At 37.9% G+C, this 11,607-nt stretch overlaps 2 protein-coding genes across 4 annotated transcripts; one reads left to right on the top strand and one right to left on the bottom strand.

Moving 5' to 3' along the window:
* The first annotated feature begins 2,613 nt into the window (after positions 1 to 2,613).
* LOC136223304 (trihelix transcription factor ASIL2-like) lies at positions 2,614 to 4,498 on the top strand. The gene has a single exon (XM_066011238.1). It carries the CDS (start codon positions 3,089 to 3,091, stop codon positions 4,211 to 4,213), a length of 1,125 nt encoding a protein of 374 aa, XP_065867310.1. The 5' UTR covers positions 2,614 to 3,088; the 3' UTR covers positions 4,214 to 4,498.
* Positions 4,499 to 6,663: 2,165 nt separating this feature from the next.
* On the bottom strand, positions 6,664 to 10,660 carry LOC136223669 (uncharacterized). Of its 3 annotated transcripts, XM_066011783.1 has the most exons (6): positions 10,431 to 10,660; positions 8,583 to 9,910; positions 7,513 to 8,495; positions 7,350 to 7,427; positions 7,186 to 7,284; positions 6,664 to 7,101 (listed from the first exon to the last, which is right to left on the bottom strand). In XM_066011783.1, the coding sequence occupies exon 2, from the start codon at positions 9,908 to 9,910 to the stop codon at positions 8,621 to 8,623; it is 1,290 nt and encodes a 429-aa protein (XP_065867855.1). In that variant the 5' UTR covers positions 10,431 to 10,660; the 3' UTR covers positions 6,664 to 7,101; positions 7,186 to 7,284; positions 7,350 to 7,427; positions 7,513 to 8,495; positions 8,583 to 8,620. The 3 variants fall into 3 exon arrangements, with proteins under 3 accessions (XP_065867855.1, XP_065867854.1, XP_065867856.1); XM_066011782.1 differs by having other exon boundaries at positions 7,186 to 7,427; XM_066011784.1 differs by lacking the exon at positions 7,186 to 7,284 and having other exon boundaries at positions 7,333 to 7,427.
* Between the last annotated feature and the right edge of the window lie 947 nt (positions 10,661 to 11,607).

Below are 11,607 nucleotides of genomic sequence, written 5' to 3'. Positions count from 1 at the left end.
CAAAAAGAAAAAAGGGGACATGGCCCTGAAGATTGATATGAGCAAAGCCTATGATAGGGTGGATTGGAATTATCTGAGAGAGATACTCTTAAAGTTGGGATTTGACAGCAAGTGGGTCAGCCTGGTAATGGAATGTGTTTCGTCTGTGGAGTACATGATCAAAGTAAATGATCAATTGGTAGGACCGGTGGTGCCTAAGAGGGGAATACGGCAAGGTGATCCACTTTCACCTTACTTATTTCTAATTTGTATGGAAGGCCTGTCCACTTTGATCGCTGATGCTGAACGAAGCGGAAAATTACATGGTTGTCAGATTGTCAGAGGCGCTCCGACTGTGTCACACCTTCTCTTCGCTGACGATGCCTTTCTATTCTGTCAGGCTAGTATTACTGAAGCCAGGGAGATTAAAGAGGTTTTGAGAAAGTATGAAATGGCATCTGGGCAAGCGGTCAATTACAACAAATCAGGTATTATGTTCAGTAGGAATGTAGCTGATGTTCTAATTCAGGGAATCAACAGTATCCTAGAAATTTCCCACCCCATCAATACTGGGAAGTACCTGGGGCTGCCTTCTCTTGTAGGAAGATCGAAAAAAACCATATTTGCTCACTTCAGGAACCGGCTCTGGCAGAGAATCCAACGCTGGAGTGGGAAAGGGATGTCGAAAGTAGGCAAAGCTACTTTAATTAGAGCTATAGGGCAAGCTATTCCTACTTACTTTATGAGCGTCTTCCTTCTTCCTATCTCAACCGCAGAAGAATTGCAAAAGATGCTAAACTCTTTTTGGTGGGGAAATAAAAAATCAGGAGAAAGAGGACTGAATTGGATGACATGGGATAAAATCTGTGTACACAAACAGAGTGGTGGTCTTAGTTTCAGGAACTTCACGGCCTTCAACTTGGCTATGTTGGGAAAACAAGGGTGGAGGTTAATTACCGAACCCACTTCGCTTGTCAGTCAAATCTTCAAAGCTAAATATTACCCGAAGGGAGAATTTTTGGGAGCCCGATTGGGGCATTCCCCTAGTTTTATATGGCGGAGTATATGGAATTCTCAACTTATTCTCAAGGAGGGGGTCAGATGGAAGATTGGAGGTGGAGGAACAGTGAATGTGTGGAAAGACAAATGGCTCCGGAATGAAGAAAACGGGTTCATCCAAACACCTATGATCGAGGGACTTGAGAATCTCAAGGTATGTGACTTACTTATCCCCAATACTCTGGAATGGGATTTTGAATTGCTGGAGGAAGTTTTCAATGAGAGAGATATCAGAGAAATAAGCAAGCTCCCAACAAAACTATCGGGCAATCAGGACCGAATTATCTGGCAAGCTCAGAAAAATGGCTTATATTCAGTAAAAAGCGCATACAGAGTAGCGATAAATATGGAAGATGATGGTCAGCACCAGGTTGAGGGTAATTGGAATCGAATTTGGAATGCGGAGGTCCCACATAAAGTCCGCTTTTTCAACTGGCAGCTGGCACGAAACTGCTTACCGGTAAAAGTGAATTTACAAAGGAGAGGCATTCAACTACATACCAATTGTGTGCTGTGGAATGGGACTTGGGAGGATGAATGGCATTGCTTCACCGAGTGCGTTGTGGCTGCTCGGATTTGGCAGAAAATAGGCCTGCTCTCTGTGGTGCAGGACCAAACAGAAAGAGCTAACGGAATTGGGGATTGGTTCCACAAAGTGATGACGAAATTGACCGAGAGCAGAGGTAATCAGTTCCTGATGATTAACTGGAGCCTATGGCGAGCCCGGAATGACTGCCTTTGGAATTCGAAACTGATAAAACCAGATGATATTATTTACAGAGCAGAAGAGGTCCTGGGGGACTGGCGTAGAGCGAAAATGCTAAAGATTGGAGCCAGAGTCCAAAACGGCAGCAGAAGCCATGACAGTACCAGCAGCCACTGCAATGAATGGCACCGACCGACGGTAGTAGCGCTATCATGCTGCACAGACGCAGCCTTTGTGGAGGATGGCACCACGACTGGATTTGGCGCAATTCTGCGCAACGCAGCTGGACAATTTCTACAAGCCAGAACAGAAGTCGTCCCACAGATGGTATCAGTGGCAGAAAGCGAAGCTACAGCCCTCCTCCGCGCCATAGAATGGGTTCGATCAAACAACATTGACAATGTAGTCTTTGAATCGGACGCAAAAACTGTGATAGATGCTATCCTAACCAACCCAGAAGATATATCAGAATTCGGGGAAATAATTGACAGATGCAAGGAAATTCTGAGAAACAACGACTCTTACTCAGTCAAATGGATCCGTAGACAAGCTAATGGCGCAGCTCATGCATTCGCAAAGGCGGCTCGATTACATACTTGTCCGTTATTCTTTCACTCAATACCGAGTTTTATTACTTCCTATATGTTAAATTTTTGCCCAGATTGGGTTCATTAATTTAATTCTTTGATTGCTTGATTCAAAAAAAATTATTATTATTTTTTTGAGAAATTAAAATATTAGTAGTAGTAGTATTTGTTTTAAAGTGCTATTTTATATTATTTTCTTTCATCAATTAATAATTTAGTAATTGTTTTATTTATAGCAAAATAAATAGTAATTAATTAATATAAGTAGTTTTTGCAAACAAAACGTAGGTCCGGTGGTTCAGCAGATTTACAGTCCGCAGCAGCTGCCACACTGTTCTTACCAGGAGAGGGGTAGTTTAGTCATTACGGTGCACCGGAAACTGGGAGGCAGCGACCTAAAGGTTTTCCCGTGAATTCCTCTTTATCACTATGGTGTTTTCCGTCAATTCATATTTTCAGATTAAGCTAACTCTCTCCAACTTTCTAGCCGGCAGTAATCTTCTTCACGCCGGTGACGGAAATCTCAACGCAGTCCCAATCAGATCTCTCCACCTCCTACCCTTCTCTCCACGTGTCCACTTCCCTTCCCCTCTTCCGTACCCGCACCTTCTCCTTCTCCGTCATTCCGTCAACGTTTCTTGTATTTATATATCACTCTCTTTTATCGTCTTTATTCTCCGTTCCTGTTTCTCTCTTTCCCTTTTTGTTGTTTATTAATCTTCAGATCTCAGCCGTTGATTACTGTTTAAGCTGAATAATGGACGATGATGAGGAGATCCAGTCACACGCATCGGCGGCTACCGGATCTCCTTCGCCGTCTCCACCGAACGGGAGAATTACGGTGACTGTTGCCGCTGTACCACCGTCTAGTCAACAGATGCCGCCTCAACAGCAACAGAATAATAACAATGCCTTAGCCCTAGTACCGATCCACCAAACGAAGAGCAACGGCGGCGGCCGGGAGGATTGCTGGAGCGAGGCAGCTACGTCGGTGCTTATAGACGCGTGGGGGGAGAGATATTTGGAGCTGAGCAGAGGAAATCTGAAGCAGAAACACTGGAAGGAAGTTGCTGATATTGTGAGTAGCAGAGAGGATTATTCTAAAGCCGCGAAGACTGATATTCAGTGTAAAAATCGGATCGATACGGTGAAGAAGAAGTATAAATTGGAGAAAGCGAAGATGGCCGCCGGTGGAGGACCGAGTAAGTGGCCGTTTTTTCAACGGTTAGATCACTTAATCGGTCCAACGGCCAAGATCCCCGTTACCGCCGCCGCAGCTGCTTCTTCTGTGGCTACCAAAGTTCCTGTAGGGATTCCAGTTGGAATTCGCGGCGGTAGTAGTTCGAATTCGTATCAATTTCACCAAGGTAAGTCGCAATCGAAAAGTAACCAGGTAATGAAGAATCAAAATTCTAAACCAAATTCCCGAAAACGGGGACAGGTTGAGACGGAATCATCTTCAGAGGACGAGGATAATTTCCTGGAATCGGAGGAGGATGATGATATACCACCTCCGGAGAAGAAGCCAAGGATTGTGGTGCAGAGAGGTGTGAATTCCACGAAACCAGTGAAGGAAAAGAAAAATTGGGGGAATTCAATTAGGATGTTAACACAAGCAATACTCAAATTCGGCGAAGCATATGAACAAGCAGAGAGCGCCAAGCTGCAACAAGTGGTTGAGATGGAGAAAACCAGGATGAAATTCGCTAAGGAGCTTGAATTGCAGAGGATGCAATTTTTCATGAAGACTCAGATGGAAATTTCGCAGTTGAAGCGTGTTAGAAGAGGAGGTAATGGCAGTAGTAATAATCATCATCATCATCATCACAGTGGTAACAATATTAGTATTCCTAAAAATAACAATAGTGATAGTGATAACTAAGGATTAGATATGTTGTGGATTATATAGTTGAATTTAGACTTCACATTTAGATTATTATGGAGTTCATGTTCAGCAGGTTTCTGTTATTAGGCAAAAACATAGAAACCTGATTGATTATATGCAAAAAAAACTTCAACTTGGAACCTGTAATTTGTAGTGTTTGGGGGTAATTGGGTGTATTCTTAATTTATGATAGCATTTGACTGTGTTTAACTTTGTGTCTATGATACAGAACAGTGATTGATTACATTACAGTTTTCTTGTAGCATGTGTCAGCTTAATCTATTGCAGCTTTTCCAAAAATGTTGGGGTTCATTATTGGTATTATTATCATATCATGTTCTTTAAGTTATGGCTTGTTCTATCATGTCTGAAATAGGTTTCAGTAAACTGTTTTTTCAAAACCAATTAAGGCAGGTTAGCGTGAGCGTTGAATGCTTCTAGTCGTTTATAGTCTCGGGTTCCATTTTCAGTATATGCTGTCGTAATTAATTCCTTGAATCAGTATAACACATTACGACATGAAGCAACGGGGTCTCGCTGCCCGGTCAGCAAGTCGGGGGTCCAGGAGGGCGATGTGCCCCCGGCCCGACAGTATATCTTGTTTCCTATTTAGAGTAGTATTGTGTTTCGGTTTCTACTTGGATTCGGAATCGTGGGGACATTGTGGGTTCATGGGTTCCTTGTCGGATTAGGTCGTGGGTTCCATGTCGGATTAGGTTAGATTGTGTATTATAAATACTCCATTATGTAAACCTAATTCGTAATCTGTTTTTCCGCCTCCTAATAATACTATTCTCCTTCTGCCCGTGGACTACGTTGGTGAACCACATAAATCTGTATTTTTCGATTACTTGTTAATTTATCTTTCGTTAATTCCGCACAACATATGCTTCTAGTCGTTTATGTAGTCTCGTGTTCGATTTTTAGTATATGCGGAAAATTTTAACTGGCATACCCTTAAAGGATGCTCATTGATAGATACTTCATAGGTTTATGTTTAATAATAACTTAAGAGCCTTTTCAGAACATTTAGTGTTCGTTTTTATTGTTGTTAGTATAGTTCTAAAATCGTTATAAGGAATTTAGTTTTGTTCTAAATCGTTATAAGGAATTGTTTTTCAATTAGTTTTTTTTATATCGTTGTTAGTTTAATTCTAAATCGTTATAAGGATCTATTTTTCAATTCTAACAAAATAAGCTAGTAGAAAAAACAAAGTAAAGTTTACTTTGTTAAAAACAAAGTAAGCATAGAAGGTACTTACGTTTACGGTATATTAAAACAGTAAAAAAAAAAAAGCTATAAAAAGAACTGAAATGGAAACTTAAAGTGAAGGATTTAGAATTAAAATTGTAAAAATATATATTTTTAAGAGCAGTTTAATTGTTCCACAGAATATAAGAATCTCTCAAAAGCTCAACCACTTTAATATGTTTCCATTATTTGAATGGGTATGTTTCCATCTTTAGACTGATGCGCACACTCTCTAGTCATGAAGGGCAAAGAATATCTTTATTAATTTTTTAATAATTAGGCATACAGATGTTCATGGGATGGGGCGGTTCAAGTTTGGTTCGGGGCTAACCGGGTTTTACTCATAATTATATTGTTGAAGCTCAACCCACATTATATTATTTACAGTAGGTTTGAGCCAAACTGGGCTAGAGTAAATTACACAATAGTTTATAGGGTAAATTTCAAAAAAAGATCTGTGCTTTTTTTTTTATAAAATGGTGCTTGTGTTTAATACCGTTAACCAAAACGCGGAAAAATAGTTAACCCCGTCAACTGGGCTGACGTGGCAGATGATATTTTTGTCTAATTTTTTTGGGTAAATTCCAAAAAAAACCCCTGTGGTTTCACTTATTGACAAAAAAGGATATGTGTTTTTTTTATTTTGACAAAATGGCGATTGTTAGTAGATCAATGTAATTGCCTCAGCGAAATTTTCAAATCAGAGCTCAAAGTCCGAAGGGGCTTCACTGCATGAAGATTTTTTTTTCTTAATAACGACTTAAGGCTTTGATTCATAGTAATCAAATCAAAATTTTCAAATTTTTGATAATGTAAAGGCAAATTTGATCTTAATTGGAAACCTTAAGGTGCAAAACAACTTAACTTCTATATAAAGTAAGGATAAGGTGCAAAAATACCCTAACATTTACACCTAAAAACAATTTTACCCAACGTCTAAAACGATGCAATTTTACCCCTAACATTGACAAGTTTGGTCAAGTGGAGAAATTATCCATCAAAATTTACCCCTATTTTAAGGGCTGCTCGGGGCTGAACCACTATTCTTCAAGGGTGTTCTGGAGGACCGGAGGGTCGGTCGACGCTCCCCGTCCCCTCTGGATCCGCCCCTAATTTTGAGCATATAAGTTTGTCAAAACTGAAAAACGGAAAAATTGCTATTTGTAGATGACTTTACTGATTTATCAAAACTATAAAATAGAAAACTTGATGTCTATTAATACAAAAACTAGTTTGAAAAGTTCCAGCACAAAATTAAACCCTTCATTGTTTGCAAGACCAAAATAACAAAATCTATACTTACAAAATGGCAACTAAACTGATAAGTTTTAGCACAAAATAGCTACCCATAATTAAATGCTGTTTGACAAGTTCCAGCACAAAATAACTACCCATATTTCATTAAAACATCAAAACATATTCAATTGTCTAAATTTCCACTAAAATGACCATGTCTTCGTGCCAAATCCTCCAAGACATAAAGCCTTCTAGGGTGAGTGAAAGTACTTGGTTCTGCACCATCAGCATCAGTTGGATTCACCCTTTTCCTAAATGCTGAAACAGTTGGTGCAGCATAGCTTGGGTTCACATTAACAATTCTTGGTGGTCTACCTCTTCCCCTGCCAATCCCAGTCTGTAACACAAGACAAATAACAATAACTAACAACTACTAATAACAAATCCATAAACAACTAAAAACAAATAAGTAGCAACATACAACTTGAGTGGGGTTTTGAGTATTGCTGGAAATAGTTGGAGGGTTCCTCCTTAAATTTTGCCTCGACAAAGATTGGGATGCACTTCGAATTCCTTGTTGCTGTAATCAAACAAAACAATGAAAAACTTGTATAAACTAATAACTAACCTAAATCCAAAAGTGACCTCATGTGCCTGTGCACTAGATGTAGAGGCCTTAATGTTTGACTTTCTTGGTCTGCCACCTTTTCTTAGCGGACTATCCTGCAAAGTTCAAAACATACTTTATTTAAACAGATTCAATAGTTAAATACCAAATATGAGCTAATAGTTATACAGATTCAATTACCTATGCACTTGTACCATTCGTCTTGTTTGCTGCTTTGCGCTTTCTTCGCTCCCATGGTGTTTCACCAGTAATCCTGCTTTACAACCTTTGGCATTATGCCCTGGCTGTTGACATTTCCCACATTTCACATAGCCACCTTTCCTTGAAACCCTGTAAGGGTTACTTGGCTCATCAGGCCCCCTAATTCTTCTTTTCTTTGGCCTGCCAGGAGGCTTTTGTACAATATGAGGGTGGATGTCAGGGAATTATGTTCTTTCCCATTCTTCCTGTGATGGAACAGGCCTGAATACATGGTTGTACACAACCAAGTAGGTGAAATTCATAAAATATGAGTGAACATATTGCTCTGGCATTTCCCTGTTACAAAATATGGCTGCAACTGCATGTTTGCAGGGGATACCAGATATATCCCACATTCTACAACTGCATGTCCTTTCATTTAGATCAACAACAACAGTTTTATTGAAAAATGAAACCTCAAACAACTTATAGCCTGCTATAGTACAAATACAGTTCCTACTGCTTAGCTTTATTTTCTCCAACAACACCTGATACTTTGGGCAAACATCTCCAACATAATTGCTCATACCGGTATACTTTATATATTGCCTCCTCATTATTGCCTTCCTTATCCATTCTAGCAAACTCAATATTGGCAAATCCCTATCATCTAATATATATTTGTTAAAAGACTCACATATGTTATTCTGTAAGGCATCACATTTTGTTCTGGGTTTGAAGTGACACCTTGCCCATGTCTTGGGGTCATGATCCATCACCCATTTATAGGCCTCTTGGTCAAATGCCTTCAGCTTCTCCATATGATACTCAAACCCTTTTATTGTCCCTGCTGCAGCTGCATTCCAGAGATGATCTTTGTATTCAATCCCCTTAAACCTCAGCTTCATATTTTCATACATGTGCTTGACACAAAACCTATGCTCCACATCTGGCATCACATTTTTAAATGCTTCCACTAATCCCTACAACACAAATATATGAAAAATAACTTAACAAGAACAACTATTAAATGTGAATGTAAACAATATAAACATGAATTAATCACTAACCTTTTGCTGATCTGACATAAATACCCATCCAGTCTCACTCATTGTGCCAAAATCATCTTGTAACAGTCCCAGGAACTAGGACCAAGATCCTTACATTCAGAATTGACAATTGCTATGGCCAATGGAAACATGTTCTCATTTCTATCCCTTCCAATGGCACACAAGAGCTGTCCACCCAACATACCCTTAAGGTGACATCCATCTAGGCAGACAATTGGCCTAAGGCCTGCAAAGAAACATTGCTTTTTGGGTGTAAGTCTGTAATACATGTGTTGAAACACTACTATCTCCCTAGGCACTGGTCCCACATGTTCAAGCATCAATTCAGTTTTAAATTTCACCATACTACCAGGATTAGTCACCATAACAGTTTCTGCATAGTCATACAACCTTCTATATTGTTCCTTTTCTTCACCACAAATGATATTGACCCCTTTAGCCTTAGCTCTATAACATTTGCGCAAAGATATATCATAGCCAAACTCTCTATTCATCTTTCTCTTAATAACACTAACCTTCATATTCTTGTCATCCCTTAAATCTTCCAAATATTTGGTAGTAAGGTAATCAACATTGACTAAACGTTGGTCAAAATTTCTAGGACATGTGTGAACAGGCTTAAATGACTTGACCATGAAGCTAGAATTATCCCTAACTTTACTTGCCCTAATGTTAAAACCACAACCTTTCACTTTGCAAATTGCATGTATCACAGTTGTATAGTTCCTCATATATTTATAAGGGTACCCATTCTCTATTGACAAAGCCTTTAAAGCTTTCCTAAACTGCTTCCCATCCCTCAAATACATCCCTAATTCCAAAGTGGTATGCCTACTATTATAATGTACATTAGGGACATCCCTCTCACTGTCTGTACCATGCAATCTCATCAACTCATCCTCTAAGTCAGGAGCATCCTCATCAAACTCTCTCATATAATTCTCGTTTATATTTGATGGACCCTCACCAACATTACCCTCACCACCATGACCGTCACCAAAATTACCCTCACTAGAATTACCCTTATTGCCCCCAAGATTTATGGGGAAAATGTCATCTTCATCTAAAGAAACATCATCATCAGTATCTGAAGCTTCAGGACCCTCTTCAACATAATCTAAATCTTCACTTTCTTCATCAGAACCTACCCTAACCCCATTGTCTTCACTATCATCATCACAACCTACACTACTCCCAGATTCCAGCTCAAATTCTGTCCACAAATCTTCTAAGTTGATATCTAAATTTACTTCAACATTGAGATTGCTAGCATTGACATTGCTAGAATTGGAATTGCTAGCATTGGCATTGGCATTTACTTCAGACATCTGATATAAAACCAAAAAATACACATCTTACACACAATAATAAAGTAAGTGATGCAAATAAAACCTTAAACAGTAAAGTAAATCAGAAACATCAACATAACATCTCCATTTCACTTCACATGCATAATTATATCCATAAACATTATTGAAAATACATAATTAGTTCAAAATGGTAGCTATGGTACTAATAGTTGAAGAATTTGGATTGAAAAGAATCTTTGCCAAACCAAGACTATAACATCAGAAACATAATCATGCCATTTTCAAAGCAAACTAACTCCATTACCATAAATTTGTATTCATTTTGAAATTAATTGAACACATTAATAACAAAGGCATAATTACATCAATCTAATCACTTTTACATGCATTAACAAGATAATTTTAAGAAAATAAGAAAAACCCAAATCATACACTATATGCAGAGAAAGGTAAAACCTAGAATTGCTAAACAGACACCAAACATGAAATCCATCAAAGAGAATACGAAATTGAACGAAGTGGACACACATCACGTTACCTTGGATACAAGCAACACTTTGCTTTAGCCCTCAAAACCTGACCCGCTACTGTTCTTCGAATTTCAACAAGAGCTTCGTATTCACTTCCACGAACCGAAAAAGGACAGAAATCTCCAACAATGTTACTCTTGTATGCGTAGATATCCTTTTCTTTGTGATAAATCTAAGATTTTTGAAGGATTTGAGTTCAATCAAAAGTGGATGAGAGTTTTTTTTTTACCTAAATGTTGAAAATCGATGTTTGAGAAGCATTGAAGTTGGAGGGAGGCTTTTATATGAAAGAAAAAAATTGGACAAAAATACCCTCTGCCACGTAAGCCCAGTTGACGGGGTTAACTACTTTTCCGTGTTTTGGTTAACGGTATTAAACACAAGCACCATTTTGTCAAAAAAAAAAGCACAAATCTTTTTTTGTCAATAAGTGAAACCATAAGGATTTTTTTTTGGAATTTACCCTAATTTGTATTAATAAATTATTTACAAGTGTCTCAAATTCTTAAGCAAATTCATTTAAATGTCAAATTTGGTGGCTTTTTTATAACTGTTTTTTTTCCTACGATTTACTAACTGAAAATTTGACAAAAATAAAAATAAAGTTATGATATTTTGATATTTTAAGATGATAAAAAATACATAAAAATGATTTTTATAATTATAAATAAAACTTAAAGTCTGATTCTTGATGTAATTTCCTCGAATATGAATTTCCAAACTCAACCCAACTTGCCTAACTAATATAATAATTGACAAAAAGTATAATCAAGTCTTTCAACTTTACCTGTTTTAAGGATTAACCTCTTAATCAATTATTTTTCCATATTAAACCCTTGATCATTGATTTTGTTATGGATTTGGTACTTATTTAACTTTTCATCAAGTTTAGGAGATGTGAAGATCGATTTGACGATTCTAATGTTGAAAATCACAAAATGGGAGAAGAGAAAATTGAGTTTGCAAGAATATACTAGAAATTAATTTCTACAATTTGATCATTTTAGTTTTTAATTTTTATATTTCATAGTCAAGAAATTCTTATTCTTATTTGTCCATGTCAACAAGCCGAATCGGCCTAACAATCTATGCAGTCCAAACTCGACGAAAAAGTTAATTATAGGTCTAATCCAGAGTACATTACATACGTGGTGTACAACCTTTACCCATTTTCACACTTTGGTA

The sequence above is a fragment of the Euphorbia lathyris genome, chromosome 3 (assembly GCF_963576675.1).
Source record: "Euphorbia lathyris chromosome 3, ddEupLath1.1, whole genome shotgun sequence".
Taxonomy (NCBI): Eukaryota; Viridiplantae; Streptophyta; class Magnoliopsida; order Malpighiales; family Euphorbiaceae; genus Euphorbia; species Euphorbia lathyris.
Note: the sequence above shows the minus strand (reverse complement) of the source record. Positions and strands in the feature narration are given on the sequence as shown.